The sequence below is a fragment of the Protomyctophum bolini genome (genome assembly GCF_963924005.1).
Source record: "Protomyctophum bolini genome assembly, chromosome: 16".
Classification (NCBI taxonomy): domain Eukaryota; kingdom Metazoa; phylum Chordata; class Actinopteri; order Myctophiformes; family Myctophidae; genus Protomyctophum; species Protomyctophum bolini.
The window spans coordinates 40,782,775-40,797,774 of record NC_137877.1 but is presented as its reverse complement, the minus strand read 5'-3'; the positions used below and the strand labels follow the sequence as shown (position 1 = coordinate 40,797,774).

At 47.4% G+C, this 15,000-nt stretch overlaps 1 protein-coding gene and 1 pseudogene across 3 annotated transcripts in view; one reads left to right on the top strand and one right to left on the bottom strand.

Moving 5' to 3' along the window:
* The window catches only part of enox1 (ecto-NOX disulfide-thiol exchanger 1), a 125,907-nt gene that overhangs the window by 80,318 nt on the left and 30,589 nt on the right, over positions 1 to 15,000 (top strand). For both annotated transcript variants that reach the window (XM_080785829.1, XM_080785830.1), the window contains 4 exons: positions 5,056 to 5,235; positions 6,718 to 6,924; positions 7,059 to 7,322; positions 10,444 to 10,656. In XM_080785829.1, coding sequence (XP_080641955.1) covers positions 5,056 to 5,235; positions 6,718 to 6,924; positions 7,059 to 7,322; positions 10,444 to 10,656 — 864 coding nt within the window. The remainder of the gene's footprint in view (positions 1 to 5,055; positions 5,236 to 6,717; positions 6,925 to 7,058; positions 7,323 to 10,443; positions 10,657 to 15,000) is intronic.
* Positions 2,894 to 4,180, bottom strand: LOC308330354 (protein disulfide-isomerase-like; annotated as a pseudogene). The gene has a single exon. The product of its transcript is annotated as a protein disulfide-isomerase-like (transcript).

The window sequence follows — 15,000 nt, the reverse complement described above, 5'->3', positions numbered from 1 at the left end:
ACGAATTGCAAAATCTGGCAGAAAATGTTGAAATTGTTTGATGTTGTTGAAGTGAAATTCGCCAGTTAATTAAAAAAATAAATTACCAACTGTTGAAGACCTATAGAATATTTTTATCCACCACGATCCACCCACCGATCGTCTGGAAGGACACGGTAGAGTCTCTGTTGACTGTTCGCCAAAAAGCAGAGAAAAAGATATAGCAAAAAAAAAGAAAGTTTATATCATTATGCTAAACTGTCTTGAAAAGGTTGTGATCACGTGATTGCTGGGCGTAGTCTCCTTCGTCGACCCTCCTATAGGATCATTCACGGTCTGCGGAAGAGCGCCCTCTATCGTAACGCCGCCGACAACACGAGTGACGACGAGCGACTGTTTTTGAACCGCAGCCTGAGCCTTAATTGCATCGAAATGAACAGCAGGCTCGTCAGCGGCGACCTATGAGTTGAGAACGGGCGGAGTGGGATGTGCCCAACATGGAGACCTGCATGCGGTTTGAGTGGATGTGGATGTTGGTGTCCTCCATCTTGGCTCAATGAGTGGGTGTGGTTGTTGGTGTCCTTCATCTTGGCTCAATGAGTGGGTGTGGATGTCGGTGTCCTCCATCTTGGCTCAATGAGTGGGTGTGGTTGTTGGTGTCCTCCATCTTGGCTCAATGAGTGTGTGTGGATGTCGGTGTCCTCCATCTTGGCTCAATGAGTGGGTGTGGATGTCGGTGTCCTCCATCTTGGCTCAATGAGTGGATGTGGGTGTTGGTGTCCTCCATCTTGGCTCAATGAGTGGGTGTGGTTGTTGGTGTCCTCCATCTTGGCTCAAAGAGTGGGTGTGGTTGTTGGTGTCCTCCATCTTGGCACAAAGAGTGGGTGTGGATGTCGGTGTCCTCCATCTTGGCTCAATGAGTGGGTGTGGTTGTTGGTGTCCTCCATCTTGGCTCAATGAGTGGGTGTGGATGTTGGTGTCCTCTATCTTGGCTCAATGAGTGGGTGTGGTTGTTGGTGTCCTCCATCTTGGCTCAATGAGTGGGTGTGGATGTTGGTGTCCTCCATCTTGGCTCAAAGAGTGGGTGTGGTTGTTGGTGTCCTCCATCTTGGCTCAATGAGTGGGTGTGTTTGTTGGTGTCCTCCATCTTGGCTCAATGAGTGGGTGTGGATGTTGGTGTCCTTCCTCCATCTTGGCTCAATGAGTGGATGTGGTTGTTGGTGTCCTCCATCTTGGCTCAATGAGTGGGTGTGGTTGTCGGTGTCCTCCATCTTGGCTCAATGAGTGGGTGTGGTTGTTGGTGTCCTCCATCTTGGCTCAATGAGTGGGTGTGGATGTTGGTGTCCTCCATCTTGGCTCAAAGAGTGGGTGTGGTTGTTGGTGTCCTCCATCTTGGCTCAATGAGTGGGTGTGGTTGTTGGTGTCCTCCATCTTGGCTCAATGAGTGGGTGTGGTTGTTGGTGTCCTTCCTCCATCTTGGCTCAAATAGTGGGTGTGGTTGTTGGTGTCCTTCCTCCATCTTGGCTCAAAGAGTGGGTGTGGTTGTTGGTGTCCTCCATCTTGGCTCAAAGAGTGGGTGTGGTTGTTGGTGTCCTTCCTCCATCTTGGCTCAATGAGTGGGTGTGGTTGTTGGTGTCCTCCATCTTGGCTCAAAGAGTGGGTGTGGTTGTTGGTGTCCTTCCTCCATCTTGGCTCAAAGAGTGGGTGTGGTTGTTGGTGTCCTCCATCTTGGCTCAAAGAGTGGGTGTGGTTGTTGCTGTCTTCCATCTTGGCTCAAAGAGTGGGTGTGGATGTTGGTGTCCTTCCTCCATCTTGGCTCAATGAGTGGGTGTGGATGTTGGTGTCCTCCATCTTGGCTCAATGAGTGGGTGTGGTTGTTGGTGTCCTTCCTCCATCTTGGCGCAGGGCAGCTGGAAGAACCGTCACTAAAAAAACGCTCCACACGTCCCAAAGTCTTCTCCCTTCTGGCTCCCAAACTATGGAATGAACTCCCTGTTGCAGTTAAGAACTGCTGCAGACTCACTCCCAATCTTCCGCCGTAGTCTGAAAACCTTGACATGAAATAGTTTAAGAACCACTGACATATAGAAACATGTGTTTTTCAGAAACATATGTTTCAGGTTAAGAGTGTCTGCTAAATGCCTACATTGTAAACAACCACTCACACTTCTTTTGCCATTGGTTAAGGCCCAGTCACAGTTCACCGATGGTTGCATTCCAATGCGAAACAGAAGATATTTTATTCACCAGTTAGCTCGCGGTTGAGCTGGAAGGAATAATGCTGTTTGTTTTCCATCATGTCACTGTGCCAAGCCAGAACCTTGTTCTAAACATAAACACCACAATGGAAGCATGGCTCCTGGGAGGAAAACACATCAATCACGTACCGTGCACGTGCCGTGCACTGTGAGGAGTTGTCTATGTCAATGCAAGAACTTGTATCATCCTCGCACGCACGTACACACGCATGCACGCTCGCACACGCATTAGTATACTTCTGAGGACATCCACATTTTTAGGATGAAACGAAAGGATTTTGATTATCGTGAATCACAATTATTTTGGTCACAACAATGGTGACATATGAACATTTCATAGATTTTTCATCATTGTTTAGTTGTAGTTAGTTTTGACAGGTTTTCTTGTTAGTTTTTATAGTGGGTTTTTCTAGTTTTTTTTTTTTGTATTTTGTTTTGAGGGATGCTAGCCCCTCCTATCACAGCTTTCCTGGTTTGTGTAAAGACAAACATTGGCTTGTGATTGGCTGATCAGCACATATAGCGATGATTTGATTGGCCGAGCAAAGTATATATTGGAGATAAAAGTGAGGGTGCAAATTGTGATTGGCCAAAATGAGATGATGATAAGAGCCCCCCTCACTTCACACGGGTGTGATTTTTTTATGCTTATAGTTTTAGTTGACAGGGTTTTTGTCTCGGTCTTCGGGGACGTCCTCGCTCATGAGGTGGGGCTCCAGTTTGCCCTCGGCGAAGAGCGTGCAGAATTGGACGATGTTGTCCGTGGTGATGGCCTCGTTCTCCGGCCTGTACTTTGTCATGTCGTGGGTGAGGAGACGGACGGCGGGGCATTGCTCCTTCTTCAGGCCAAAGATCTTCTCGATGACGATCTCGTGTTCGTCGACGTCGGCGTCCACGAAGACGAACACGATCTCGCCCGTGAAGCCTTCGGCCGCCTTCTTGAATTGCTCCATTTTGCCCCCAAAGTCAGCGGCAGTCTTGGACATGACCATAAAGACATGGGACTTGAATTCTCCACCGAATATCTTGGTGACATTCTGCCTTGAGAACTCCGTGGAAGCTGCTTGGCCTTGACGAAGGCGAGGAGGTTGTCTTCGGTAATCTCTCCGTCGAAGGTGTCACGACGCTCGTCGAACGTCTTGAAGAGGACCACGGAGTCTTCGGACACCTCGAACTCCGAGTACACCGCATCGACAGAGGTCATCCCGAATAGAACGTCATCATCATCATCATCTACGGCTTCTGCTGCTCTGACGAAGGCCTCATGGCGTCCTCGGATTCGACGTCCTTGAAGAAGCCAACGACGGCCACCGTGTCTGCGATCATAGTCTCTGCCTGCTCGACGTCGCGTGACATTTCTTAAGCCACGCGACGATGCCACGAGCCCGCCTGGCACCGGAGTACTCCCTGCGAGACTCCTTTTCTCCTCCCTTGAAGAACACGACGGTCGGGTATACCTCCCGACGCCGTACTCCCGGGCCAGCTCCGTCTCCGCCGTGGCGTCTATACCGTACCCAGGCGGATCTCCGAGCGCTCGGCCTTCAGCACGCGGGCCGCCTCGGCGAACTCCGGGGCCAGTTCTTTGCAGTGGCCGTGCACCACGGGGCGTGGAACTCCACCAGGAGGTCGGGGTGGGACTTCAAGGCCTCGTCGAAGTTACCTTTCGTCAGCACCAGGACACCACCCCCTTCCTCTGTGTCCTGGGTTGACCGGTAAACAACGCTGGTTAGGAGCAGCATTCCGCCGGCCGCGAGCAGTGTGCAGAGTAGGACGACCGTCAGAGTGGTTACCAATGTGTGCAATGTGTCCAAAGTGCCAAAGTGGTAACCGGTTTTCCCAGTCCCCTCTCTCGCCGCCATCTCCTCTCTCCTCCTCTCCTTCTTCACCTTCCACCAAATCGAGCCCTCTGTCTTCCCCTTGTCCCTCACCTCCTCTGTCGCCATCTCCTTTTTCATGGAAACAACAAGTGTCTCTCTGCTTCGACTGGAGCGCTTAAAAACACTGTTTCTACCGTTTATATATAGGGTTTGACTGGAGGCTTGACACGATGACAATGCAAGTCAACTGGATGCGTGTCACAATGCATAGTTGTTTTAACTTGTTTATATCCATATATGGGCTTTCTATACGTTGGCCTCATGTCAGCACTATAGATGTCGCTGTCGTCTCCATACATGGAACTCTATAGGTCAGCCCGGGACAAATATGCAGATTGTATAATGTTAAACTTGGACAAGAAGTTAGTGAGATATGTGGGACATCTCCATGTATGGAGACTAGGGGTGTAACGATACAAGAGTTTGTGTCTAGTCAGCATTTGTCTTTGTTATGGATCGGTCGCGGTGCTCAAGTATTCTGCACGCACGCACGCGTGGAATGTGTGTGTGCGCGTACGCCGCGCACACACACATTCCAGATACTGTAACCCATTCTGGCCGGGAACCCATTTTGGTGTTGGCATCATGTCATGCTTTAGCTATTGAAAAATAGCAGACCTACAAGCTCGTAGCGCGCCACTCGGTGGCGCGCTACGAGCTTGTAGGTCTGCTATTTTTGAAAAATCGAAGAACGACTGACATTTTTTAAAATCTGATCTCGGGTCAGAATGGATTCATCAGACCAGTGTGTGTGTGTCCCAGTGGAAACCTCGTATGAATCTGATCTCAGGTCAGAATGGGTTAACAGATCGTTGCACGGGGACATTATAGCTTTGTCCAGCGCTGCACGGATGACAAATAAATACACCCCAGCATAAAACAATATGAATACACAGTATAGTCTTACAGTAGTCTTACAGTCTCTCTCTCTCTCTCCACAGACGCCCTGTGCCTCCAGGGTTTCGACCCCAGCCTGCAGGGTCTCCTCGGCCCCGCCCACCCCATGATGGCGCCGGGCATCGGCCTGGTGGCTCCGCCCCCTCTGCCCGCCCCGCCCGACCTGCCCGTCGTCAAGGAGATCATCCACTGCAAGAGCTGCACGCTGTTCCCCCAGAACCCTAGTAAGAACCTATAACGCACCCTAAGAACCTAACGCACCCTATATCAGAACCCCAGTAAGAACTTAACGCACCCTAATGTTCCCCCAGAACCCCAGTAAGAACCTAACGCACCCTATATCAGAACCCCAGTAAGAACTTAACGCACCCTAATGTTCCCCCAGAACCCTAGTAAGAACCTAACGCACCCTAAGAACCTAACGCACCCTATATCAGAACCCCAGTAAGAACTTAACGCACCCTAATGTTCCCCCAGAACCCCAGTAAGAACCTAACGCACCCTAAGAACCTAACGCACCCTATATCAGAACCCCAGTAAGAACTTAACGCACCCTAATGTTCCCCCAGAACCCCAGTAAGAACCTAACGCACCCTAAGAACCTAACGCACCCTATATCAGAACCCCAGTAAGAACTTAACGCACCCTAATGTTCCCCCAGAACCCCAGTAAGAACCTAACGCACCCTATAAGAACCTAACGCACCCTATATCAGAACCCCAGTAAGAACATAACACACCCTATCAGAACCCCAGTAAGAACCTATGAGGGGTTTAATTAGGCTACTTATAGTTTTAAATAATGTAAATGTATTTTAAATAGTTACTGTATCGATTTCAAATCATTGAATCGTATCAAATCGGATCACCATAACGAACCAATATGTTCCATGTATCCTATCATCAACCGTGTATCGTGATGCGTATCGTATCGCTGTTAAAATGTACCCTTGCGCCCCTATAGCGTACATCCAGTCACACAGCTCTCTGTGGCACCCTTCCCTCCCTCCAAGAATATCGGATAAGTGAATTAACAGCTGTCGCTGAAACGAAAATACCTCCAAGATTCAATCAAAATGTGGCGCAAATCTTTGAAGATATATTTTTCCTTTCACAGCAAACTTAGTTAACTTGGTATCTTTATACTTCCCAGAAGGAAATCATTGTTTTCAGCTGTGGGGTTGGAGGTTAATTACACACACATACGTTTTGGTTTCCTTGACATTTAATATTTTGCGAACCACTGATTTTCTCCCTAATATATAACAAAAATAACAAGGACGTTATGTACCAATTATTAAAGGGCAGAATAATATGCATTTCACATTGTTTCTGACATGACTGTAGTACAGCCGTGCCAGAAAGCACATGCGTGACCAGACAAGGCTGTATTATATATGACAGCAGAGACATTCTGCCACGGCACACCGACGCTCCTTAGACCAAAACATGGGCCTTGCACTGCTCTTACATCAGCCTTCACGTCAACTGTATTGTCCCAGAGAGAGAGAGAGAGAGAGAGAGAGAGAGAGAGAGAGAGAGAGAGAGAGAGAGAGAGAGAGAGAGAGAGAGAGACTGTGGAGTGTATTTATGTGTCATTCGTGCAGCGCTGGACCAAACTAATGTCCTCGTGCGTGCATTTCTACGTTGTGGTATTGCCAATTACACTGAATCAGACGACTGACAGAAATGCCGTCCCATCCCCAGACCTCCCCCCTCCGTCGACGCGGGAGCGCCCTCCGGGCTGCAGGACGGTGTTCGTGGGCGGTCTGCCGGAGAACGCCAGCGAGGAGGTGGTCCGCGAGGTGTTCGACCAGTGCGGGGAGATCACGGCCATACGCAAGAGCAAGAAGAACTTCTGTCACATCCGCTACAGCCACGAGTACATGGTGGACAAGGCCCTCTATCTGTCAGGTGCACGCACGCACGCACGTTAACAGAATGATATTATATTGTATTTTAACTGTAATAAATCCTCCCTCCAGGCTACCAACATGTTAACATAATGATATTTATTGTATTTTAACGGTAATAATTCCTACCTCCAGGCTACAGGATGCGTATCGGCTCCAGCACGGACAAGAAGGACTCTGGGAGGATGCACGTGGACTTCGCCCAGGCGCGCGACGACCTGTACGAGTGGGAGTGTCAGCAGCGGCTGTTCGCCCGCGAGGAGCGCCACCACCACGCGCGCTCGCTCCACGTGCACGTGCACGACCACGACTTCCTCCAACAGCGGCCGCCGCCGTCGCCCCCTCCCATCACGCACTACAGCGAGCACGAGGCGGGGCTGCTCGCTGATAGGCTCAAAGGTATATAGAGGCCCCGCCCATCACGCACTACTACTCTGATAGACTCCTCCCATCACGCACTATACTCTGATAGGCTCAAAGGAATAGAGGCCCCGCCCATCACGCACTACTACTCTGATAGACTCCTCCCATCACGCACTACTACTCTGATAGACTCCTCCCATCACGCACTATACTCTGATAGGCTCCTCCCATCACACACTACTCTGATAGGCTCCGCCCAACACGCACTACTCTGATAGGCTCAGAGGTATAGGCTCAGCCCATCACGCACTACTCCGAGCATGAGGCGGGGGGCTCAAAGCGGCCCTCAGGTTAATACCATAATACTGATAAGTATAGCTTAGTAGTAGGAGTATTATTAAAATGAATTCAGGATTTCAATTCAAATAGCAAAAATAGCTGATCTACAAGTCGCAGTGCGACGCGTTTTGAGCTTGTTTTGCTACGGCAGTATTATGCAATGTGGCCCCTCTGGAGTGAGTGGGGAAATATTGTGGCCCGCTCTCCATTGTCAAAGTTGCCCAGCCCTATATCGTTTTATAATTATTTGCAGTATATATAAAAAGCAAAGTAACATCTGGGAATAAAATCGGAGAATAAATCCCGACACAGATCCCACGCTGACAGAGCTAATGGCATCTGTAAAAAGCGCTCGTTGTCTCGGCAGAAATCATGGATTTCATCTCATCGCCACTTAAGAAAGACTCACGTTGGACTAACGCTCAATCTACCGTCTGTTATTGAAACAAAGGCACGGGTACGGGCATGTCAACAGGGATGTGATTGGCTCACACACTCCCCCCCACACACGCACTAATTAGGTATTGATTTGCAGTTGGCTTGGATTAGGGCACACATCAGACAGATGTGTTTGCACGCACGCACGCACGCACGCACGCGCGCACGCACACGCACACGCACACGCACACACACACACACACACACACACACACACACACACACACACACACACACACACACACACACACACACACGTTCTAATATTCTAAGGTATACTTGGTGTTCATCAAGGATAAGGTTTTTCTCTGAGGTTTAATTTCATCCAGATAAGTACAGTATGGTATAGCTATATAGGCTACTAAGAAAAAAGAGGGGGGGAGGGGCGGGATGCGGAAATAAAAGTTGACAGACATGCTAAAGAACGTATATATCTGCAACATTACGCATTTCTCAGCGGATTTAACTCATTGAACGAGTTAACCACCAGTGCTGCTCGAGTAAACAAAATTATGCATTATATTATGCAACAGGTTTTTTCAAAATGATTTTCCAAAAGTAAAAAGGTCAATTGCCATCCGTCTGTTCTGTACTGTATTTGTTCAGAATGTATCGTCTCCCGTCTTCCCACAAAGTATACTGTAAATGCTTCGATAAGAACCCGTTTCGATAAGCCTGATCGATAAGAAGCTAAATGGTGTATTTATATATATATAGCGTCTTTATCCAAGGCGCTTTACATAGATGGTGCATTAACTCAGGTCCTCCGATAAAGGCCTTCTGTCTATCCCTACAACCAGACTCAAAACGAAGGGTGACCGCGCATTTGAAGTGGTCGCCCCCACTTTGTGGAATGCCCTGCCCCTTGAACTGAAGAATGCAGAGTCTGTCGACGGTTTTAAGAGATTGTTAAAAACGTATTTATTTCGCCAGCACTTTATTTTATGATGTATATTTTTTGCTTGATTTGTTGCATTTTAATGTTTTACCTTCTACTGTTTGTTTCGTGCCCTTGTTTTAACATGATTATTTTACCTGTTGTACAGCACTTTGTAACATTGTTTCGAAAGGTGCTCTATAAATAAAATGTACTTACTAATTTACTTACATTACATTCACCCATTCACACACACATTCACACACCGATGGCGGCGGAAACCATGCACCAACCAGCACATCAGGAGCAATTAGGGGGTTCAGAGTCTTGCTCAAGGACACTTTGACACTAACTCTGGGGGAGCCCAACAGGGTTCAAACTGGCGACCTTGCGGTTTCCGCCCTGAGCCACCGCTGCCGCGTTTTCATTATCAATAAACACGTATAGGAGCTCCATCTCTACCTCCTGTGTACCGATTCAATTCAACATCCAATCACAACGAGGACACATTCAGCACATCACCACCGCTCCCTATCCGTCTGGAATATCTGCCATAAATAAGCAGTATTTTGGTCATGAATATCTAGCTCTTCTCTTTTTCTAATCTATTTTGCGGGCCCCCCCCCGGGAGGGGGGGTGGGTGGGTGCAGGAGGGGAAATAGCGTTCCATTATTCGCGGAGTCGGAGGTTGCGGTTGGTTCTATTCTCCGTCGTGTTGCGGCTCATTGTGGCGCCCTGTAAACGTTCCGCTAATCTGCCGCCGCCGCCGCCGATGGCATCTGAAAAGGTCTCATATCTGCAGAGGAGAGAGAGAGAGAGAGAGAGAGAGAGAGAGAGAGAGAGAGTCTCTAGCTAGCTAGCGTGGGTGGCGTTGCGCCGCCTGGGTATTGAGCTCATTTAATGGCTGTCTAATTCACTGTGTTACCGCCGTTAGTGCGCTGCACCGTGGCACCGGTGCATCGCGGCGCGCGGCTCAATTATTATTCAAAATGTTAGAGAATATACACTCGACACAACAGGCCTGCTGCCGAGAGTCACAATTGTCTTCCTTTCTGTCGTTCTTTATAGTTTCTTTTTTTCAGGTGCGTTGTAGCAAAAAGTCCTCTTTTTGTGTTTCTGTCCCGTGGAAACCTTGCATGTCCAGAAGTCTATAGGCCTAATCTTCAGCGCTGTGAAGTAAACGGGTGGGGGGTTTCCCCTGGAACAACATCTTTTCAGAATTGGGGGGGTCGGCGGCCAATTTCATAACATTTTTGGGGGGTCCTTGACATGAAAGAAATAGTTTGAGAACCACTGACATAGAAACATAGGGTTTTTCAGAAAACCGTCATGATTTAGAAGACACTTATGTAGAATCATGCTCTCAGGTCTAAATGGCTTAACACATTCCCTGCCGTTGGCGCAGATCTACGCCAATGGTCCTTTTATTTTCCACCACTTTCCATAACGTACGTACATTCACAATGTCTCTCTCTCTCCCTATCTCTCTCGCCCCCACTATAGACGAGGGTCAGTTCGGCGAGGCCATGGCGGTGCTGGTGTCGTGGGTGGACCGCGGCGAGGTGACCCGCCGCACCGCCAACCACTTCTACTCGCTGATCCAGGCGGGCAACGGGCACGTGCGGCGGCTGATGGGCGAGAAGGCGGCGCACGAGGACGAGATGGAGCTCGCCAAGGAGCACTTCAAGAACGCCCTGGTGGCCATCCTCATGCAGTGTAAGAGCAGTGTAACAGCAGCTATAGCGCCCCCTGGTGGCCACCGTTGTTATTTCATAATACTGGTGAATGAGCGCCCTCATGATGGCCATCCTCATGCAGTGTAAGAGCAGCAGCACGGCAGCTATAGCGCCCCCCTGGTGGCCACCGCTGTTATTTCATAATACTGGTGAATGAGCGCCCTCATGATGGCCATCCTCATGCAGTGTAAGAGCAGCAGCACGGCAGCTATAGCGCCCCCCTGGTGGCCACCGCTGTTATTTCATAATACTGGTGAATGAGCGCCCTCATGATGGCCATCCTCATGCAGTGTAAGAGCAGCAGCACAGCAGCTATAGCGCCCCCCCCTGGTGGCCACCGTTGTTATTTCATAATACTGGTGAATGAGCGCCCAGCTGATGGCCATCCTCATGCAGTGTAAGAGCAGCACAGCAGCTATAGCGCCCCCCTGGTGGCCACCGCTGTTATTTCATAATACTGGTGAATGAGCGCCCTCATGATGGCCATCCTCATGCAGTGTATAAGACGAGACGCCCACACTAGCACAGTTTATTGTTTTTATTTAACATTCATTCATTATTTTCATTTTTTTTTTTTTTTTTTTTTTTATTTTTTTTTTATTTATTTATTTATTTATTTATTTATTTATTTATTTATTTATTTATTTATTTATTTATTTATTTATTTATTTATTTATTTATTTATTTATTTATTTATTTATTTATTTATTTATGCATGGATAATCTCTTCTTACAAGGGAGAGAGGGCCTGTTCAGGGAACAGGGAATCAACTGATATGATACAGTGAAGAAGTGGTCCGCAGTACACAGGCTTTGCTCCAACAGTGTTTATTTGTGTTAAAACAGCATTACATTAAGTAGTGTCCTAATGTAATGGTGTTTTGACACAAATAACACTGTTGGAGCAAAGCCTGTGTGCGGACCACTTCTTCACTGTATGTATATCTACCGTTGTCCAGCACAATGAGCCAAGGACTGGATGTGTGCAAGCCACCATGCTTTTTAAACTAATCAACTTATATCAGCCAGTAAGTTTACTTATCAAGACAATGCAGTGGAGTCATCAGGCTCGCCTGGAGCCTACGTAATGGCTGCGATTAGGAAACACAAAGACGTCCGATTGGTCACTTCTGACACCCTTAATTGTCCGACAAAGTAGGTCATTTATTTATGAAGAAAGGAAACACGGAGATACAAGGTTTCTAAGTCTGTGTAACATCATTGGAGGTAGATTTTTTTATAACCAGCGTAGTAAGTAGTGCTACTGTTTGAAGTGGGGGGACGCCCCATAAGACACGTACGGTGCATGCGCACATGCACACACATTTGCGTATTTAAACAGGCAGACAAAAAACATATTTTTGCCAAAATAATAATTTCCGAGGTGGTGGGTGGTGCTCCCCCCACGCTCCCCTCAACGTATTATTACTGTATTTATCTATCAATAAAAAAAAAACGAAAAATATATATATAAAAAAAAAAAAGGCCACCAGTGATTTTTTTACGACTTATGTGGGCGTATAAACGTCTGGTGGAAATGGAGGAGGAAATAATGTATGACGTCGCCATCGTCCGTTCGTCCCTGAGTTCCCAGAACTCTCACAGCAATAAAATAACACCATAACGACCCTGTAAATTAAGTCGTGCATGGCAAGCAGTGGTTTCCACCAAGGTGCTCAAATGTTTTACTTCAATACAGTACTTATGAGTAAATATAGCGAGTAACTTTCCACCACTGCATTGGCATGACACCAGCGTCCAGTATGATGTGGCTAACGAGTTTAAAGGACCACTTCACCACTTTTCAACCTATCTTCATATAATAATGTCCTCACTAATAATCATGATAAAATGGCACAATGTTTTTCTACTCTACTGTCTGTGTCTCATAGGAGGGCTGTGGGAAGTTCAGAAACCCGTCCACCAGTGACATAATCGATGGGGAATCCAAGCTAATAGAAACTGCAGGCTTTCTGTAGTCCTGAAAAGTTGCAATGCAAAAATGGAAGCAATTGTTCTCACGATAACAAAAAAAAAATCTTGTTTAAAGAAAATCTGCCTAAAGATGATGTCACTGGAGGACGTGTTTCTGAACTGCCCACAGCCCTCCTATATGAGACACAGACTGAGTAGAACAAAATGGTAGCATTTTATCATGATTATTAGTGAGGACCTATTATAAGGTTAAAAAGTGGTGAAGTGGTCCTTTAATGATTAGGGCGTCTTGCGTATATAGCCTACATTAGCTGTTATTGTGGCGGAGCGGTCCTGCGTCCCAGTTTAGCTGTCCTGTCTCAGACAGTCTTAAGTGGAGTGTGCCGTCTCTGGGGGGGCCGTTCGACGTTTCAAACTGTCGCTGCTTCTGTGCGGTACATTCTAATGAGGTGATTCACAGGGTAATATTCCCCAGCGTTAATGTGATGCAGAGAGAGTGTAATAGTGACTCGTAGACGTGTTACATGAACGTCTACGCCAGTTGGCCACGCTAACCGGAGTTCTCTTCCGACATAATTCCCCATTCATTTTCCCCATAGACGTTTCAAAATGTATTCATTTAAAGACCTCGGACAAAGGGAAAACAACAACAAAAGTGTTGTACCCGTCTTCCCTTTTTTCATCTTTTTAATTGTTTGTTCCGCGCCCCCCAAAAAAGTGTTTATTGTCATGATTTGTCAACTCGGCTGTTGGCTCTGTCCGAGGGTTTAAAGGTCTTTAAATATACTTTTTGAAACTGTGGGGAAAATTAATGGGGAATTATTTCCTGGTTCTGAAAGGGGGAAGCGGGACTATAAGACCATTTCCTTCTGCCATACGGTCTTCCATACTGTTTAATCTTTGCTATCGCATAAATTAATCCTAATAGTCGATCACCTTTATTTATACTTAGTACAATAAGGGCAAGCCTGCATTTTCAATGTAGCCGAGGTTACAATACGCATACATAGTACAATCAATACACCCAAAGCACAATACATTATAAATCAGGGTAAATTACAAAGGAACTTTAATGCCGAGCAACCAGTCAAACAAACAAACAAACAAAATAGCTCCTTTGAACGGACCGAATGACGGCAGGGAGCTCAGTTATAAAGAGTTGTGGAGGGAGTTCATTCCAGGATGTTGGGCCGCTGGCAGAAAAAGGTTGACTTGCCCAGCTCTGTGAAATGAGCATGAAATGTAGATTCACAAGGATATGTTGGCGAACGGAAATGACAAGCAGATGACGGCTTCAGTTCGCAACTTTTAGAAGGAAGGTAGGCTACTATACTTGCTCTCTAGGGTAATCAGAATGTGTGAACTGTCAGCAGATCTCCAATCTCCATATAGGGACAGAGAGCTCTAGCAGGAGTAAGTACCATAGACACCTCCTTCGGCTCTGGGGCGTCTGTATCTCCACAGAAACAGAAAGGTAGACGCCTCCTTCCTTCGGCTCTGGGGCGTCTGTATCTCCATAGACACAGAAAGGTAAACCCCTCCTTCCTTCGGCTCTGGGGCGTCTGTATCTCCATAGACACAGAAAGGTAAACCCCTCCTTCCTTCGGCTCTGGGGCGTCTGTATCTCCACAGACATAGAAAGGTGTAGACGCCTCCTTCGGGCTCTGGGGCGTCTGTATCTCGAGAGGAGGTGAGCTTCTCTGACGCACACGTGAGTCACAGAAGGTGACGTTCGGTAGGCCAATAAGAGGCAATGTAAACGTTTGTTTACTCATGCCAATGGTAAGTACTGTGCACTGCTCCCGTGACAGAGCCCTGGAGCCCAAGGACAGAGGGCTCTAGTGACAGAGCCCTGGAGCCCAGGGACAGAGCGCTCTAGTGACAGAACCCTGGAGCCCAGGGACAGGGCTATCTTAAGCTGAGTCACTTTAGCTCAGTCACAGGTAGGAAACTCCACTCTCTCTCTCTCTCTCTCTCTCTCTCTCTCTCTCTCTCTCTCTCTGTCTGTCTGTCTGTCTGTCTGTCTGTCTGTCTGTCTGTCTGTCTGTCTGTCTGTCTGTCTCTCTCTCTCTCTGTCTGTCTGTCTGTCTGTCTGTCTGTCTCTCTCTCTCTCTCTCTCTCTCTGTCTGTCTGTAATAATAAAAGTCAGCCCTGAAGGAAGTCAACCTGCAGCATGTGATCAGTAAGTGTACAGTAAGTACAGTTAAGTGCATTACAGTAAATAACCAAAGGACAGGAGAAGAGAGATCACATGACCAACCATTAACCTCATTGCTTAATGTGTGAGAATTTATTTCAGTTCATACTGCTAATTGGACCAACGTTGTTCAATATTATCCTTTGCTTTACTTGATCAGGGCCCACTTGGAAAACCTTGAACATTTGTATT